At 44.9% G+C, this 19,911-nt stretch overlaps 1 protein-coding gene across 6 annotated transcripts in view; it reads right to left on the minus strand.

Moving 5' to 3' along the window:
• AAMDC (adipogenesis associated Mth938 domain containing) overlaps positions 1 to 19,911 on the minus strand; it is a 37,132-nt gene that overhangs the window by 13,314 nt on the left and 3,907 nt on the right. For 3 of the 6 annotated variants that reach the window (XM_056114768.1, XM_056114769.1, XM_056114770.1), the window contains exons 2-4: positions 11,441 to 11,590; positions 2,148 to 2,243; positions 1,435 to 1,613 (exon numbers count right to left, since the gene is read on the minus strand). In XM_056114768.1, the coding sequence (XP_055970743.1) occupies positions 1,473 to 1,613; positions 2,148 to 2,243; positions 11,441 to 11,572 (369 nt within the window). In that variant the 5' untranslated portion in view covers positions 11,573 to 11,590 and the 3' untranslated portion in view covers positions 1,435 to 1,472. Of the gene's footprint in view, positions 1 to 1,434; positions 1,614 to 2,145; positions 2,244 to 11,440; positions 11,591 to 19,911 lie in introns of those variants that run through there. The other 3 variants (XM_056114766.1, XM_056114767.1, XM_056114765.1) reach the window with 2 other exon arrangements.

Genomic DNA, 19,911 nt, shown 5'->3' on the forward strand with positions numbered 1-19,911 from the left:
GAATTCACAGGTAGCTTGCCGTGCTCTCCGAGAGGAGTCAATCTGGGTCAGCTGCATGCAAGGCAAATGCCCTACCTGCTGTGCTATCGCTCCGCCCCCTCTCACACCTACTTTCCCCTTTATGTCGCATCTGTTCTCCCTGTTTTTGTTTTCTTGTTTTAGGAAGGAGGGTATACCTAGCAGTGCTCAGGAGTCATTCCTAGAGGTGCTTGGGGGGACCATATGGGGTGCTGGGAATCAAACCTGGGTTGGCCATGTATAAGACAAGCATGGCACCCACTACTATTGCTACAGCCCATTTCTTCTCTTTTCCTTCACCTCACATTTTCCCCAGGGACTGATACTGTCCAGGTGTGGTGAGGGGCTCTGGGAGATCTGTAGAAGGCCAGTATACCTTCAGGCATGACTGGGGGTGGGGGGAGGGTTGTCACTTTTTGTTCATTTGCTTTAAGAGTTCAGTGGGCTGAGCGCATGCCAGGAGCAACCCCTGAGCACTGCCAGGTGAACCCAAATACCAGATATGATTTCCAGAGTGGGCTGGAGCGATAGCACAGCAGGTAGGGCGTTTGCCTTGCATGCAGCCAACATGGCCGACCCGAGTTCAATTCCTCCACCCCTCTCAGAGAGCCTGGCAAGCTACCGAGAGTATCTCGCCCGCCGCCCGCAAGGCAAAGCCTGGCAAGCTACCTGTGACGTATTCGATATGCCAAACAGTAACAAGTTTCACAACGTTACTGAGCCCGCTCGAGCAAAATTGATGAACAGTGGGAGGACAGTGACAGCGATTTCCAGGGTGGTGCTGAGAAGGTGACAGTAGGCCAGATAATGCTGGGAATCTGCCTTTTAGCAGATTCTTCTTCCCACGTCAGTGACCTTTGTTAATCATCTCTCGTGATTTTCAAGTTACTCCACAGCCCCTGAGGGTGGGGGGTTGCCAGACTTATTGCATCCCTGGGCCCAGCACAAGGCCTGGCTAAGCGACTGCTCGGGAATGCTTGGATGGGGGGAGGGGCTGGAGAAGACAGTACAGTGGGTAGAACTTTTGCCTTGCCCATGGCTCACCTGGGTTCAATTGCTGGCATCTCATATGATCCTCTGAGCCCTGCCACGAATACACCTTAGCAGCACTGAATGTGAACCCCGAACCAAAAACTGGAGAGGGCCAAGAACAGAGTTAAAGCACCCGCCTTGCATCCACCTGGCTCTAGTTCCATCCCAGATACCACAAGTTCCCCCTAGAGGCCACTTAGCTACAGGAGACTCAGTAAGCCTTCACATCATGGACCAAGCAGCTCAGGAGCCTCAGGCCCTCATGCTAGCTAAGAGTTACTAGTAGAGCCGCAGAGTCCCTCTGGACCCCAGAGCTAATGCATAGGGTTCCCTGCCATGAACTGCTGTGGGGCTAGTGTGGAGAGTAGAAGTGAGAGCCGCAGATGTGACTCCTAAGGGATTTATTCCCATCTTCAGCCCTGTCAGCAGGTGGAATGGAAGACCCCCCCCACCCTGACACCCTGGGCAGCCAGAGAGTTATACTCCCTCACTGCCTGCTCCGTTTGCAGGATCTGCACATTGATGCCATGCTGCTCGAGGTACTGCACCGTGGATGGGAGCACCTGTATAGAGGGAAATGATGAGTGAGTCTGGGCCAAAGTCCAGACTCGCAAGTGCATGACACAGAAAACTTCACATCTCCCAAGGACCCAGCACACCCCTTAGGAAACCCAAGCATCATGATCTGTGTGCCCAGAGCCTAGGGAGGGTGCAGTCACTGCTAACGGTGTGACCATGGCCAAGGAATGCACCTCTGTCCTCATGTCTGTAAAAAGAAATGTTTGGACTTAGCACACAGGGTTGGCATGAGAGTGAATTTAGTAAAGAATCTAATGGGAAGCAGAAAGATATGGTGGTGGGGAAGATGCTTGCAGCCAGCAATTCCCAGCACCGCATAGGCCCCCTTGAGTCCTGCCAGGAGTGACCAAGAGCAGGTTTTCTGAGGCAGGGTCAGGGAGAACAGGGATGCCAGCACGATGGAGCAGGACAGTGCATGTTGCCATTCTGTCCCATGCAGTCAGCTAACTAAGGAAGCTCACACACACACGGGGCACAGGCCAGTGGTAATGGGAAGCTCTGCAGTCACCAGCTCCTACCTTCAGTGCCTCGTTCATCCCTCGGCCAATCACCAGGATCTGTACTCCATGCTGGACAACTTCTTCCACATCTGCTGGCTGCACGCCTGGAGAGTGCTGGGTGGGGAGAGAGAGAGAGAGAGGCTCTCTGGGAGGTGCAAAAGCCCTTGTGTGTTCTCTGGGGAAGTGCTGATCAGGCCTTGCCAAGTATCACAATGGGTCTTGGGATGACCAGAAAGATGGGGCTATCTTGAGGAGCTGAGTCCAGTGGAAAGTACTGAAGACCAAAAGGAAATGCCAGTGGTTTATAAGAGATATAAGTGTTGTGAGGACTTAGAGGTCATCCAGATGGGATGGTGCTCGAGGAGGCATTGGAAGAAGGTGATACAGAGATGACAATTTTGTTAATTCTGGGTCACACTCAGCAGGGCTCAGGAACTAATAGTACAGTGCTCAGAGCCATGCCCATTCATGCTGGGGGACCAGAAGGTGCTGCAGATAGAACAGTCCTGCATGCGATGTGGAGGCTCAGCCCCTTAAGCTATCATGGGTGGCTTGGCATTTAAACTGAGGTACAGGAGAGCAAGAGCACATTGACAGGACCCTTGCCTTGTACATAGCAAACCCAGTTTTGACCCCTGAGTACAAAGCCAGTAGTAACTGCTTAGCATCATCGGGGTTATTTGGCCCCCCAACAAAATAAATCGATAAACTAAGTGTACAGAGCAAATAGATCAGCCAGGTTAAAGAAAACAGGATACAGAAACAGTATAGGAAAGACAACGTGCCCAGACTCAGATGAGAGAAAGCCTGTGAAGGAGAGCAGAAGCCTTTCTGAGGCAGATGCGGAGCAGCAGGAATGCGGTGGGAAAGAAAGCACTCCAGTACCAGGGCAATATTTGTACTGGAGAAAGACTCCATAAGAACTGCTTGGGGCGGGGCCAGAGTCAGGCATGGCTCAGAACCAATAAGCAAATACAATTTTGTTTTATTTGGGTTTGGGAGCCACACCTGTTTCAGGGATTACTCCTGTCTCTGCACTCAGGGATCACTCCTGGTAGTGCTCAGGGGACCATATGGGATGCAGAGCATCGAACCCAGATTGGCTACATGCAAAGCAAACATCCTCCCTTCTCACTCCCTGCTTCTCAGGCCCCCTAAAATTTCTTAACTATCTGACTTTCAGTAGAAATACTTCCAGGGTCAATAAGTAAAATAGCAGAAATCCAAAACCAACATTTAATTCTTGAACCCAGCTGTAGAAAGCAAATCACTTCACAATGCTTCTTCAGCATGTCTGATTTGCGGGGGGGGGTGGGGGGGGGAACTCTAAATAATAGTGGTGAATCTTTTATTGAAACAATCTAATCAAAGCAGATAGAGTGTTAACTAGAATTCATCTGCCTTGCAGGCATTGGGAGGGGTGGGTGGTGGGGTTTTATTGGGGTTCTTCATGGTAAAAAGTAAGTATTGGTAAAGGGAAATGTGTTTGATATTTGCATGACTGAGACCTAAACCTGAAAGCTTTGTAACCTTTCCCACAGTGATTCAATAAATAAATAAAAAAAAATTTTGTTTGAGCTTCTAGAGGGTACACTGGCAATTGCCTTGAACATGGCTGTCCGAGGTATAATTCCTCTAGTGTCCCATATGGTTTCCCGAGCCCCATCTGAAGTGATTCCTGAGTACAGAGGCAGGAATAAGTGAATACTGCTGGGTGAGGCCCCAAACTTGAAACAACAAATATTTTAAATTGAAAATAGAAAATTGCTTGGGGTTATATTAGAGAAATGATATAGGGGGGCAATGGCTGACCTCAGTTCCGTCGCCGACACCCTATGTCATCCCGAGTACCACTGGATGTGGACTAACACCTCCTTCTCACCACCACCACCTCCCTCTCACCACCACCGTCATCCTTGAAAAAAAACAAAAGAATTGCATGGCCTAAGGATGGTTTATGGGACATGCCTTGTAGGCTTGAGGTAAAAAATCTGCCCCCTGGCCCCATCCTGAAAGCCAAGTGTGGTCCCTGCACCACCACCACCAAAGTGAGCAATCCTTGTGTGGGGGCACCAAAACCAAGAGTGCAAACACTGGTTGGTGTAGTGACAGCAACAAAGGATGGGAAAAAGAAAATGCTTTTAAAAGATGTTCTGGGTTTGGATTTTGGTTTTGTTTTTTCCTGGTGGGGTGGGGGTACACCTGGTAATGATCGGGGCTTATTCCTGACTCTGCTCAGGGCTCAACCCTGGTGGTTCCAGGACAGACAGTACGGTCCTAGGATGAGCCATGGGTGAACCGGTGTCACCATGTTGTAAGGCCAGTGCCTTCCCTGCTGTCTTTCACTGGCCTCTCAAGACTGATTCTATTTTAATTTTTGTTATTTTGCTTTTTTGGTTAACCTGGTGATATTCAGGGGTTACTCCTGTCTCTTTACTCAGGAATCGCTCCTGGTGGTGCTTGGGGGTCCATATGGGATGCCGGGGATTGAACCTGGTTGGCTACTTGTAAGTCAAATACCTTCCCTGCCGTATTATAGCTCCAGCCCCTCAAGACTGATTCTAAAAGAATGTAAGGAGATTGGTTTCACACCCTTTCCAGTCCCACAGTTCTGTAACCAATCCTAGTACTGAACACTTTATTTTGTTTGTGGATCACATACAGCAGTGCTTAGGGGTTTCTCCTGGCTCTGCAGTATGGAATCACTCCTGGCAGTGCTTGGCGGACCATAAGGGATGCCAGGAATTGAACGTGGGTCAGTCATGTACAAGGCCAGAGCCTTATTTGTTGTACCATCTCTTTGGCCAAGGTTGAACATTTCAGATAGGAAAAAAAAACCTAAAAGTTTTATTCCTGAGTTTTGCCCAAGGGGCATAGTTAGCATCTCTTTCTGGAATGAGAGCTTTGCTCTGAATCAGTGAAGGCCCCATTGCCCACTGAGAGGAGCAGTGCAGACTGCTCACTTTCCAGGACAAGGGTGGGAGACCCTCCTGATCCTGGTGGGTGGGGAGTGATGGACCAAACTGGAGACACCAGCCTCCTGAGCTTCTGTGTTCACAGGGCCCGAGGACCTATTTGGGGCTCAGCAGCCCCAGCCTCGAGCAGTCTGCATGGGAAGGACAAGGCTGCAGTAGGCCTCAGCACTGTACTCACCCTCTGGCCCTGCTGGCCCACTGAGGCTCTTGCCGGGCCCTCTTGGACAGGCCATGGTGCTGCTTAGGCTGCCACTTTTCACATTTTTCTCTTGGGAGAAGCTGCAAATAGCAGGAAGGGCCCAATTCACCCCACTCCACAGACTGAGCACGCCCCCTAATCAGAAAACATCCCTGAGCACCCACACGAGTGTGCAGAGGGATGCAGGGGTGAGTGAGATGGGACAAAGTGAGGGCAGGTTCCAGGGCACCTGAGTCTGTTTCCCCAGGCCTGCTCTTCACACTCTCCTCAAAACCCTCTGCAGCCACTAACATGGGTTCAATCCCTAGCACTGATCGCGATCCCTGACCATCAACAGTGGTAGCCCCCCAGAAAGCAAAGAAACTTTTAAAAAGGAGTATAAATAATGGGCTTTAGCAAAGTATGATTGTGTTCGCTCGGATCTTGACTCTAAAACTATTATTGTGTGGTCCTTGAAAAGCTGTGTTTGACCAGGCACAGAGGAGTTGCTCAGTGCAGGTTTCTTGACCTTTGACTGAAGCCCCTCTGACCTTATCTCCTTCCTGTGACCCTTGTCCAGCTGCTGTTTCCTCTAGTCTCAGGGACTCCCAATTATGTATTTCTCACCGGTGGCTCCCCTGGAATGTCCTGGGATACAAAAGGGGGAGTCATAGGGCCTCAGATTGAAAAATGCTGGTTTAATGATTGGTAAAATTGGGGAGGCAGAGGGAGGATTATTTATTATTTCAAGAAAAATAGTAATAGTTGAAAATATTTCCATTCTATAAACAAATCAAACAATTCTTCCATTTTAATGTAATATATAAGGGATCACAGCAGCAACTTATCTCAGAGGAAATGTCACAAAGGATCAACATTTTTGCTTCGTGACGGTTACAGTGAAAGAGTTGATGTTGTTAAACGTGTTAAGCTGCTTTATGGCATTGCACGTAATGCCCAACTCTTTCCTCAGCAAGTGTCCTCTCCACTGGGCTACAGAAAAATACACTCATTATAATAAAGGTGAGCTGTACAACTGCCACTCAGTACTATAGAAATACTGAGAAGGGCAGAAGCAACTCCTTCTCACAAGGATTACTACGTAATACCTTAGAAGAAAATGCCAAAGGTAGGATTTGAAGGGTCTATAAGATTTAAGTAGGGACAAAGGGGACCTATTATAAAAAGGGAAAAGGTTTTAGCAAAGGTACAGATGAATGAAAGAAATGGCAGCTGGGTATGGGAAGAGTAGTTGGTCTAGAGCAGCTAAGGTTTCAAATGTTTTAGGAAATACGGTACATGAGATTAAATTTATAATTTGGTAACAGTGGGCAGCTTATTGTTTTTTAAACTTTCTTCATGGAGAAAGCTCAATGGGCTGGGCACAGGCTTTGCAGGTAGATGGATGGGCTTTGATTCCTAGCACTACATGGTCCCCAAGCTCTGCCTGTGCTTGTGACAGAGTCTGTGACTCCTGAGCACAGACCAGGGTAGCCGGGAGCAGCTAGGTATGGCCTCTTCCACAACAAACTAAAATGGCCTTGAACACTATTCTGGCCCCCCTTGGGGAAGGACTGAGGGGTCATAATACTAGTTCTTTCCTCCTGGATCACTCCAAGAGGGGTCTAGAGGGCATCATGTGTGGCACCCAGGGAGGTCGTGTGCATAGGCAGGCTTCTTACTTGCTGGACTATCTCTCTGGCCCTATTCTAAGACTTTGCTGAATTCTCAGGTTAATGGAGACTCAGTGAATTTTTCTAAGGAAGGTACTGACTTATCAGTTTTATCTTTTGGGAAAGAAAACAGACCTGACAGAGTTTGACTACAACCAGGTAGGAAGTGGATGCAAGCATCCAGGTGAGATAGTTTCACCCCTCTTAGTAAGAGGTAAAAGGGAGTAAGAGGAAAACCCATGCAGGGCTAAAATCAACAAACCAAGTTAATATGCACAAGCTTGAACAAGCTTGAACTCTCTCTTGTAGGAGAGAAGTGTAGAAGTAAAAATCGCCTCTGGTATTTTTTTTAGTTGAATTTTCAGATAGTGGGAACTTGACAAATACAGGGCCACATGAACATACAAGGATGTAGGGCTGGTGAGATAGTACAATGGGTAGGCATTTGCCTTGCATGTAGCTGACCTTGGTTTGATTCCTGGCATCCAACATGGGAGCACCTCCAGGAATAATTCCTGAGTACAGATTCAGGAGTAACCTCTGAGTAATGCAGGATGTCCCCCCTCAAAAAAAAAAAAAACCTAAAAGAAAACAGAGGGGTGGGGTTGGAGAGATAGTACAGTGGGTAGGGCGTTTGCTTTGCACTCGGCCAACCTGGGTTCAATTTCCAGCATCCCATATTGTCCCCCAAGCACCACCAGGAGTAATTACTAAGTGCAGAGCTAGGAGTGACCCCTGTGCATTGCTGGGTGTGACCCAAAACACCAAAAAAAAAAAAAAGTAGAGGGGTGGGGTAATAGGAGGGGGAAGAATTCGAAACCAGCTCTCAATATGTTGAGTCCAAGCTGCTCCAGGAACCACTTATGCAGCAATCCAGCATATAAATGCCCAATCTGACAGTGTCCATAACTGTTCAGTCAATATTCATTCTGCTTGCCTTCTCTCTGTGGACAGGCTTTACTTCTTTCATTGGGTAGGGGAGGTTGGGGCCACATGTGGTAATACTCAAGGGTTGCTCTCATAGTGGTGCTCAGGGGACCATGCAGTGCTGGGGATGGAACTATGGTTGCATGCAACCAACCCCAAACTGCTCATTGTTAATTAAGTATTTTAACCCATATACTATTTCTCCAGATCCTTAAATTCATATTTGAGGGATAAAAATCTCTGCAGGGGTTGGAGAGATAGAACAGTAGTACTATTGAACATAAAAGACCTGGGTTTGAGCCCCAGCATCCTATATGGTCTCCTGAACATTGTCAGGAGTAATTCCTAAGTGCAGAGCCAGGAGTAACTCCTGAGCACTACCGGTATGGCCCTCAAACAAACAAATATCTGTGATGTGGCACACTCACCAATTTTACTCCTGTATATGTCTTGTTTTTTCATGCCAGTGATTGAATTCAGTGTCTCACACATATCAGGCAGTGCTCTGCACAGAGTTTCCCCGAGGCTCAGAGTCTCAGGTCATGTCCATCACCGAGAGTGTCTCTTGCTTGACTTAGTAAATTGGCTCTGCCTCGTGCAATGAACACTGTAAATTCATCCCTGCAGATGTACTGTCAGCACCACAGCTGTGCTTGCTCCTCTCCACTCCCACTGCAGACAATGATCTAGTGGAGTTATCTGGGTCACAGGCATGCTTGTACAGATCATCAGCCTTCTCTCATCTGGTCCCTATTTATCAGTAACACCTCATTCTGACATGTTCCACTCTTGAACATCCAGGTCAGTAGTTAATTAACAACGAACAGTTTGGGGTGAAACAGCAGAAGGAGGGTGACAGTGTAGGGGGCAGGTCACATGCCTAGCAGTTTGACCCTGAGTTTAGATCCCAAGCACAAGTTCATATAACCCAGCACTGCTATATGTGAACTCTCCATCCAAAAGAGATGAAATAATACTGAAAAGAGGTAAAGTGATATACATGATCAGTTTTCAGTATCAGTACTGCAAACCACAGTGCCTAAAAGGAAAGAGAGAGTACAGAGAAGAAAGGTGTCTGCCATAGAGGCAGGCTGGGGTGGAGACACTGGTAGTGGGAAATGTACATTGGTACTGCTGGAAGGACAGGTATTAGAACACTGGATGACTGAAACCCAATCCTGAACAACTTTGTAACAGTATATCTCACTGTGATTCAGTTTTTAAAAGTCACATTATCCCAATAAAATGGAATTTTTAGAATTTTCTTAAAAAATTAAAAAATATAATAATAAGAGTCAGGATTCCATCCCCTCTTACCACTCCCCCCGCGAAGTAGATAAGGAGGGGGAGGGCTGCAAGCCACTCCAGCTTGGTTCCGTGGCCACCTATTTCTTCACCTATATAACTCAAAGAGCATACATCCTATCTGTAGTCACCTAACCGTACAATAACAATCAAGAAACATTCCAGACTGTAAAGCAACACAGAAACACACAGACTTAGTGAGTGAAGACTCAGTAAGAAGAGTAACTCAGAAAGTCATCACTCCCAGGAGTCACTCACTTGCTTAGAAGACTCAGAAGACTCAACCAGTGATAATGAGCTATAAAACCTCTGATAAGGAATTCGGAGAGGAAATGTTGAAGATATTTAAGGAGCCCAAAGAAATATGAACCAGACCACCAGTAAAACACAAGAGAATATAAGAGCAGAAATCAGAAAACTACAAATAGAAATAACAATGGAAAAATATGGTAGGCAAAATGAAAAATTCACCGGAAAGATTCAACAGCAGAGAACTGGATGCAGAGGACAGAACCAATAAGCTCCATCATGAGGTGCAGAAAACCTCAAGACAAAAGCAGAAGATCAAAAAAAACAAAAAAAGACTCAAACAACTATGTCAAGAGAACATGGAATGAATTCAAGAGAAACAATATTAGGATCATTGGGTCCAAGGGTGGCAGGAAGGCAACCCTGATGCCGAAGCAGCAGGTAATTGCTGAGAAGTTCCCAGAGTTAAAGAGCGTATGCACCCAGATCCAGGAAGCTTAAAAGGTACCAGCTAAAAGAAATCCAAATAAAAATATCTATGACACATTCTAATCAGAATAGTAAGAGAATAATAAATGGTCAAAGCAATTGGAAATTGGAACTGAAGATTTTGTCTATAAAACTATACTTAAATGGTGGAGGGTAATGTGTAGGAAGGGTACTTGGGCACTAGTGAAGGGTAGTGGTATTTCTGGTGGTGGGTATGGTTTTGGAATGATGTATCCATGAAAAGTATGAGTAACAATATTGTAAATCCTAGTACCTAGATAAAAATGTCTAAAAAAAGAAAGGGAAATTCTAGAGGTAAAAATAAGGGGATATGTAAAGATCAGAACTGTAACCTGGGAGCCAGAGCAATAGTACAAGTAAGACAGTTGCCTTGCATGTGGCCACCCCGGATTTGATCCCCAACATCCGATTTGGTCCCCCGGGCACCACCAGGTGAAATTCCTAAGTGCAGAGTCAGGCATAAGCCTTGAGCACAGCACATGTGGCCCCAAAACCAAAAACTAAAAGACAAAAAAAACCCCCCAAAAACCTGTAAGCTGATATTGACATAATCCTAGACATTTATCATTCTCATTGTTTGCTTGGGCCACACTTGGCAGTGCTATGGGCTTACTCCTGGTTCTGTGCTCAGGGAACACTCCTGGAAATGCTCAGGAGACCATATGCAATGCTGGGGATTGAACTTGGGTCCTCACTGCAAAGCATGAGCTCATCTAATTAAACCATCTCTTCTGCCCCACAAAACACCTTTTTCAATTCATTTTTCAGTGAAAGAGTTGAACATCCCCAACAAATACACCAAAAACCTACCCTCTGTGAAAAGCCTGCCTTAAACTGGATGAGAAAGAACCTCCTGAGAATGATCATGCACCTATAGCATGTCTGATTGGGGCCTATAGTATCAGCTCTTTCTAGGAAACATGGTGTTAAGAACATAGTACGTTTCCAAGAAACTAAAAAAAAAAATCTTCAGCAGGAGAAATGTCAGGAAGCACCCTACGCAGAGTGCTAGAAACAGAGGGCTGACTGGCCTAGGGAGCTGGGTGTCAGCCCCCAGAGCCCCACCCTCTCCCAGCAGCGCAAGGAGTGACTCTAAAGTGCCAGATTGAATAAGGAGCTCCTGAGCATTCTGGGTGGGGCCCAAAGGCAAAAGAGGAGGTTGAAGAGATAGTATGGCAAGGCACTTGCCTTGGATGTGACTGACCTGGGTTTGATCCCTAGCATCCCATATGGTTCCCAGAGCACCTCCAGGAGTAACCCCTGAGCATTGCTAAGTGTTTACCCAGCCAACCTATAAAAGCCAGAAAGATATAAAAGGGAGAGTTTTCTATATATATTTCATGAGAAATATATATATATATATATATATATATATATATATATCATAGGGGAGAGAGAGAGAGAGAGAGAGAGAGAGAGAAAGAGAGAGAGAGAGAGAGAGTTTTTGCTTAGCCATTATGCTAGGTCTTAGGCAGGGTCCAGCCAAATACTTGCCTCAGTTCCAGTTTCTCTCCAGTCCCATGCCCGACTTCCTCCTGGCCACACTTTGCAGTCCTTATAGGTTTTAGAAGAGCCTTGGACTTTCATCTGTCCCCATGAGAGGGATAAAATTTCAGGGGAAGACATAAGGAACTTAACTGAAATCTGAAAACAAAAGAAAAGTTGTAAATTAGTTGTAAAGTTGAAACTGCTGTAAAAGATCGAGCTATCCCAAATACATTTATGTTTTAGTTTATTGGAGGAACCTATGATGTTCAATCTGTACATCATGCACGTAACATTCCAGCACCACACTCTTTCCAGCATGTCTGTTTCCCTTCACCACTGTCCCAGGGGCTGCATTTATCTTCTCCCCACCCCCCTGCCTCCAGTTGGTAATACCATGTACAAATATTGTAAGTTTTGTACAGCAGCTCTGAGTGAAGCAACAGCTTTCTCATTTATGTAGCTGTCATAGTTTTAATGGTTGTCATACTGTTCAGTTCTTTAGAGAAATAATGTGATTCTGACTCTGGAGATCCATAATCATCCAATCATGAAAGTAGCTATAGTCATTACTTTGGGGCCAGAGGACTCAAGGGTTGTACATAGAACTTACATGCAGAAAGTAGAAACAGCAAAGACAGGAAGCATATCTGCATTTTAATGCTTTTGGTTCCAGCAAGAGGCATATGCTTTTTATAGATACTGGTGTCCAAGTTAAATGTGTTGTAAGTTCATCTAGATAGAATCAACCATCAATCTTTCCCCACCTATATGGAGTTGATGCTGGATTGTTTTTTGTGGGGCTGTTACAGAAGAGCAAAGCACTTGAGACCATATACAGAGACTTATGATACTTAATTGAGTGTGGAAGGGGTCCCACAGAGCTGCATGGGGGAGGGGGCTAAAGTACACCATTACTCTGCCCATGCACTGGTCCACTTGGCTGACTTGTACTATAGATATTTTTACATGACGTACGTTATTTTGTGGTAGCTGTTTTGGGTCACATCTGGTGGTGTTCAGAGGCTACTCTCTGCTCTGCTCAGCGGTCACTCCTGCTCAGGGAACTGTAAGGTGGTGAGTATTAAACCTGAAATTCTTGCATGCAAAGCATGTGCTCAATCAACGAAGCCATCTTTCCAGGCCCGTTAAGCACCTCTTAGCGTACCTATTTGGTTTAAAGTCAACATTCTTTTTGTTTTGTTTCTGGGCTATACCCGGTGATGCTTAAGGCTTAATCCTGGCTCTGCATTCAGGGATCACGTCTGGTGGACTTGGGGACCATATGGGTGCTGAGATCAAACTCAGGTAGGCTGCATGCAAGGCAAGTAATGCCCTATGCTCTGACTTCATATAGTTCACATATTTTTAACTTTCTTTTTTTGGGGGGGTTTGAGGGAGTCACACATGGTGATGTTCAGGGGTTACTCCTGGCTCTCTGCACTCAGGAGTTACTCCTGGCGGTGCACAGGTGGGCCATATGGGATGCTGGGGATTGAACCTGGGTCAGCCACATACAAGGCAAATACCCTACCCAATGTGTAATCGCCCCAGTCTCAAGATTTGACATTTAAAAAAATCCATAAAGTACCTTGCTGAGAGGGGGTTCTCAGCCTACAGAGAAGACAGTCATTTTATTTAGAGGATCTTATTATTATTATTATAGCCCGGCAAGCTACCAAGAGTATCTCACCCGCACGGCAAAGCCTGGCAAGCTACCTGTGACATATTCGATATGCCAAACACAGTAACAACAAAGTCTCACGATGGAGATGTTACTGGGCCCACTCGAGAAAATCGATGAACAACGGGAGGACAGTGACAGTGATTATTATTATTATTATTTGTTTGCTTTTTGGGTCACACCCAGCGATGTACAGGAGTTACTCCTGGCTCATGCACTCAGGAATTACTACTGGCCATGCTTGGGGGACCATATGGGATGCTGGGAATCGAACCTGGATCGGGCCGCGTGCAAGGCAAATGCCCTACCTGCTGTGCTATCACTCCAGCCCCATTATTATTATTATTTTTTTAAGAATAGTTTTTAGTCTTTTGAGAATTTGGGCCACACTCAGCTGTGCTCAGGGATCACTCCCAAATTGTGCCCAGGATCCAATGAGGTCAGTCAAATGCAAGGCAAGCTATGCTACAATTACAGGGACAATTTTAATAAATGATCGTAAATGAATACAGGCACAACTAGAACTGAAAAAAAATTATCCTGAACTGTGTTTATTCGTGTAAATTGGGGACTTTCAGAAATGGCTGGTAAGATCTTTTGTTGGTGTACTCTGGGGTACTCATGGATTCTGCTGATATGGGTTCTGCTCTCATTCAGAACATAAGTTCTGTTTTTTTTTTTTTTTAATTTTAGGTCACACTTGGTGGTGCCAGACTTACTCCTGATTCTGCACTCAGGAGCTATTCCTGGCTATGTGCAGGGTCCTATATGGGGCCCAGGGGATTGAACCCAGATTGATCCACGTGCAAGGCAAACAAGGCAAACACCCTACCCACTGTACTATCTTCCGACCCTTGTTTTTGCTTTTTTTTTTTTTTTTTGGTATTTGGGCCATACTGGCTGTGCTCAGGGCTTATTTCGGTTTTGCACTCAGGGATCCTCCTGGAGGGACCTGGGGATTCATAGGGTGTTTTAAGGATCAAATCAAGAATTGAACAGCTGCATACAAGGCCTAACCACTTTACTGTATTTCTCTAGACCCCAATATGAAGGAGCAAAGGTAGAGACAATGACTAACGTTGTCATTTCCTGGCCAGCGAAGGCTCTGCTGACTCAGAGCAGTAATATCAATGACCAGCCAATGCAGGCAGCAAAATAGATGGGGATTTACTATCACTTTCTGCAATGACATGGCCGTTTGAAGCTTGATAAGCTCTTCATAGACACCAGTGGAACAAAGGCTGAGAACTGATGTATCAAGGAGGCGTGGGCCTAAGTCAAGCAGACAATCTGGACCAATAAGTCAAGAGTCAGATAAAGTGAAGTATAAAGTCTCCAGAGGGTGAAGAACAACCTAAAAGCCAGGAACATATTCCAGAACACACAGACTCATTCATCAGTAGCACTGCACTGTAGCACTGTTCTCCCGTTGTTCATCGATTTGCTCGAGCGGGCACCAGTAACATTTCCAATTGTGAGACTTGCACTTGAGACTTGTTCTTACTGTTTTTGGCATATTGAATACGTCATGGATAGCTTGCCAGATTTTGCCGTGCAGGTGGAATAGTCTCAGTAGCTTGCCAGGCTCTCCGAGAGCGGCGGAGGAATCAAACTCGGATTGGCCACGTGCAAGGCAAATGCCCTACCCGCTATGCTACAGAGTCAAAATCTTACTGGCCTAAAATACTTGCATACAATCTTTGCTTAATCTCTGGTTGAACAATAAACAACAGACACAGAGAAGATCCCTAGGAAACAAAGCCTGGAAATAAAAACCAGAGGGGCTGGAGAGATTATTTATGGGAAAAGTACTTGCTGCGCACGTACCTGCTGGTGGTTTGAACTCTGGCACCACATGGTCACCCAAGCACCACCAGGAGTGATTCCTGAGCACAAAATCAGGGGTGAACCGTGATACTACTGGATATGACACCAAAACAAAAATGAAAGTCAGAATAAGAACTGAATATAGCTTTCAGTGCCCACATATTGTATCATAAAGAGAAATTACAGCTTTAATTTAGGCAAGTGGCCAAACACAAAGAATAGTAAAGTTCAGGAACAAAAATCTAACTACTGTGCCAGAGTGATAATACAGCAGGTAGGGCTCTTACTTTATTCCTGGCAGTGCTCTAGGAGCCATATGGGATGCCAGAGATTGAATTTGGGTCTTCTGAGTGCAGTGCCAGAAGTAAGCCATCAGTATGGCTGGGTGTAGTCCCCACACACCAAACAAAAAATCCAAGTACAGGTTCTATACAACTTATGTAAATCGGCAACTTACCATGTTACATGATGCTAGTAATTGAATTCAGGACTTCACAGATGCAAGGCAAATGCTCCACTACTGAGGGACTTCCCCAGCCCCTGAACTGCTTGGTTATTGGGTTTTTTTTTTTTATTTATTAGTGAATCACTGTGAGGTACAGTTGCAGACTTACAAACTTTTGTGCTTGCATTTCAGTCATACAATGTTCAAGTACCCATCCCTCCACCAGCACCCATTTTCCACCAGCAATGGTCCCAGCATCCCTCCCACCACCCCAACCCCATCCCCTCCACCCCGCCCCACCTGTGTGGCAGGGCATTCCCTTTTGCGCGCGCGCTCTCTCCTTTTGGGTAAGTGGTTTGCAGTAGAGGTAGAGTGGCCATCATGTTTAGTCTATAGTCTACTTTCAGTCCACATCTCCCATCCCGAGAGGGCCCTCCTAGCACCCTTTACTTGGTGGTCCCTTCTCTATTTGAGCTGCCTTTTCTTGAGCATGCAAAGGCCGGCTTCTAAGTTGTAGAGTAATCCTGGTACTTATCACTACTATTCTTGGGTGTTAGTCTTCCATCTGTTACTTTATGTTCCACAAATGAGTGCAATCTATGTCTGTCCCTCTCTTTCTGACTCATTTCACTTAACATGATACTTTCCATGTTGATCCACCTATATGCAAGTTTCATGACTTCATCTTTTCTAACAGCTGCATAGTATTCCATTGTGTAGATGTACTCAAGTTTCTTTAATGAGTCATCTGGTCTTGGGCACTCAGGTTGTTTCCAGATTCTGCCTATTGTAAAAAGTTGCTGCAATAACATATAAGTGCATATGACATTCCTACTATACTTTTTTGCATCTCCGTGGTATATTCCCAGAAGTGGTATTTCTGGGTCAAATGGGAGCTCAACTTCTAATTTTTTGAGAAGCATCCATACTGTTTTCCAAAAGGCTGAACTAGTCAGCATTCCCACCAGCAGTGAAGGAGAGTCCCTTTCTTCCCACATCCATGCCAACACTGGTTGCTTTTGTTCTTTTGGACGTGGGCCAGTCTCTGTGGTGTGAAATGGTATCTCATTGTTGTTTTGACCTGCATCTTCCTGATGATTAGTGATGAGGAGCATTTTTTTCATGTGTCTTTTGGCCATTCAGATTTCTTCTTTGAGAAATTTTCTGTTCATTTCATCACCCCATTTTCTGATGGGGTTGGATGTTTTCTTCTTGTGGAGTTCTACCAGAGCCTTGTAAATACTTGATATCAACAACTTATCAGATGGGTATTGGGCGAATATCCTTTCCCATTCTGTAGACTGTCTTTGTATTCTGGTCACTGTATCTTTTGAGGTGCAGAAGCTTCTCAGTTTAAGGTAGTCCCATTTGTTTATCTCTGTTTCCAATTGCTTGGCCAATGGTGTGTCACCTTTAAAGATACCTTTAGCTTCAATGTTGTGGAGGGTTTTGCCAACCTTGTCTTCAATGTACCTGATGGATTCTGGTCTGATGTTGAGGTCTTTAATCCATTTTGATCTGACTTTTGTGCATGGTGTTAGATAGAGGTCTGAGCCCATTTTTTTGCATGTAGCTGTTCAGTTTTGCCAGCACCATTTGTTAAAGAGATTTTCCTTGCTCCACTTCACATTTCTTGCTCCTCTATCAAAGATTAGAAAATCTAATCATATATTTGAGGGTGTGTGTCAGTATATTCAACCCTGTTCCATTGGTCTATGGATCTGCCTTTGTTCCAGTACCATGTTATTTCAATTATTACTGCTTTGTAGTGGAGTTTGAGGTTGGGTAAGGTGATGCCTCCCATCTTCGTTTTCCCAAGAATTGCTTTAGCTATTCGTGGGGGCTTATTGTTCCATATGAATTTCAGGAGTGTTTGCTCCATTTCTTTGAAGAATGTCACGGGTATCCTTATAGGGATCACATTGAATTTGTATATTGTTTTGATTTTAGTGAAGCAAAATAGTTTTTATTAAAAGAAAATTACGGGGCCCAGAATGATTGTATAGAGGGTAGGGCATATGCCTTACACATAATAGACCTGGTGTGATCCCTGGCATCTCATTTGGCCCCCAAGCACCACAGTAACTCCTGAGTGCAGAGCCAGGAGTAACCCCTAAGCATTTCTTGGTGTAGTGAACAAATAACAAAACAAAACAACAACAAAAACAACCTACTTAAGAATTGTTCGAGGCGATAATTATGTGTTTAAGAGAGAACACAGGCTTTTTCAGAGATGAAAAGGCCTCAGTTTTTAATAAAAAATTACAAGATGGGGTCCAGAGAGATAGTGCAGGGATTAAGGTGTTTGCCTTGTACATGGCCAACCCTTGTTTGATCCCCAACACTGAACAGTCTCCCAGGTACGTCTAGGAGTGATTCCTGAGTATAGGGCTAGGAGTGAGCCCTGAGCACTGATGGATGTGGCCCTCAAACAAAACAAATAACAAGATATGCAAAGAAATGTGAAAATCAGGAGCAACTAATTTTATGATGCATACACTGTGTTCTCATTTTGCCTTAACAAAACACTATTATTAAAATATATATATATATATACATATATATATATATATATATATATATATATATATTGGGGGTCACACCCGGCGATGCACAGGGGTTACTCCTGGCTCTGCATTCAGGAATTACTCCTGACGGTGCTCGGGGGACCATATAGGATGCTGGGAATCGAACCCAGTTCGGCTGTGTGCAAGGCAGACGCCCTACCCGCTGTGCTATTGCTCCAGCCCCCTATAAATATATTTTAAAAACTAAAGAAAGACATGTATAAAGAATAGAAGAAAGTATGACAATGATTCAATATAAAAATTTCAAGACATAGACATTATTTTGGGGGGCAACAGCCAGTGGTGTTTAGGAGCCACATTTAGCTCTCTGCTTGGGGTGGAGGAACCATCTGTGGTGGTGGGATTTGAACTGAGGTTGCAGCCACGGCACATTCTAGGAAGCACCTTAATTTTTGTCCTGTTAAGCCCAGTAGATTTTTTTCTTTTCCTTTTTTTTTTTTTTTGGCTTTTTGGGTCACACCCAGCGTTGCTCAGGGGTTACTCCTGGCTCTGCACTCAGGAATCACACCTGGCGGTGCTCGAGGGACCATATGGGATGCCGGGGATGAACCCAGGTTGGCCACGTGGAAGGCAAAAGCTCTACCCACTGTACTATCACTCTGGCCTCAAGGAAGTTTTTTAATGGAATGAAAATTCTAATTTTGGGAATAAGTTCTGGAGGGGGCCAATCCCAATGCCTTAGACCTGGGATACATGGACGTAACCACTGTGCTGTTAGACCTGGTCCTCAAAATGAACATTTAGCATATACCAGGGTTCTCCAGAGCAACAGAATCAGTAGCACATATATGCATATACTGATATATGCATATATATGTAAGTATCTGCATATAAACAAATAATCAGAAATTGTTCTTAAGGGGCTAGACTGACAATACAGTGGAATAGGGCATTTGCCTTGTATGTGGTAACCAGGGTTTGATTCCTGGCATCCCATATAGTTCCTTGAGTGCAGAGCCAGGATTAACCCCTGAGCATTGCTGGGTGTGGCCCCAAATGAAAACAAGAACGACAAGGATAAACAAGGATATCACAGCCTTATGTAATGAACAATAATAAAAGAGAAGCTTATAATTTTTGTGGAACCTTTATCCTGGGACAGCAGTATATTTATTTTTCTCCAGTGCATGCGGAACTTTTTCAAGACTGGACCATCTACTGGGGCACGAAACAAGTTTCAATACACTAAATGTAAACAACTGAAATATCTAATTTTTTTATGATTACAATGCTATAAAACTTGAAATTAATCACAAAAAGTACCAGAAAAATTTCAAATATGTGGAGACTAAACAATATGTTTTACAGTAGCCACTAAGTAAATGAGAAAAATAAAGCAGAAATTAGGGGACCAGAGAGTTATCTTAAAGGGCTACATATATGTTTTGCTGTGGAAGGCTTATGGAAGGGTTACTTCTGGCTCTGCACTCAGGAATTACTCCTGGCAATGCTCAGGGCACCAGATGGGATGCTGGGAATTGAACTTGAATTAGCTGCATGCAAGGCAAATGCCTTACCAGTTGTGCCATCACTCTGGCCCTTGCCAGGAGTAACCCCGAGCATCACCAGAATTGCCCCTCCTCCAGCCGACCCTAAAGAAGTTTGAGTTTACTGTATAATTCGAATAGATGGGTCTGGGTTCCTCCCCAATGTCCAGCCTTTCCAGGCTTGACATTCCTGGTTCTGTCTTACAATATCTGGTCTAGAGTATAACTTCCTATGTCCTATCCTTCACCATCTACTTGTCTCCAGTATAAGATGAGCTAGTTTTGTCCCTCTGCCAGTCTCTATCCAGTGTATTCTTCCCTAATTTGAAATCCTGTTACTGGATTTCTCCTACACTGTACCCCAGAGTTTCCTTGATGTCTCAGCTTTCCTCTGTGAATTTTCCTTGATGTCTCAGTTTGCCTATGGCCATAGCCACCTGAGCATGGAT

This window comes from Sorex fumeus, unplaced genomic scaffold (genome assembly GCF_029834395.1).
Source record: "Sorex fumeus unplaced genomic scaffold, SorFum_2.1 ptg000026l, whole genome shotgun sequence".
In the NCBI taxonomy this organism is placed as follows: domain Eukaryota; kingdom Metazoa; phylum Chordata; class Mammalia; order Eulipotyphla; family Soricidae; genus Sorex; species Sorex fumeus.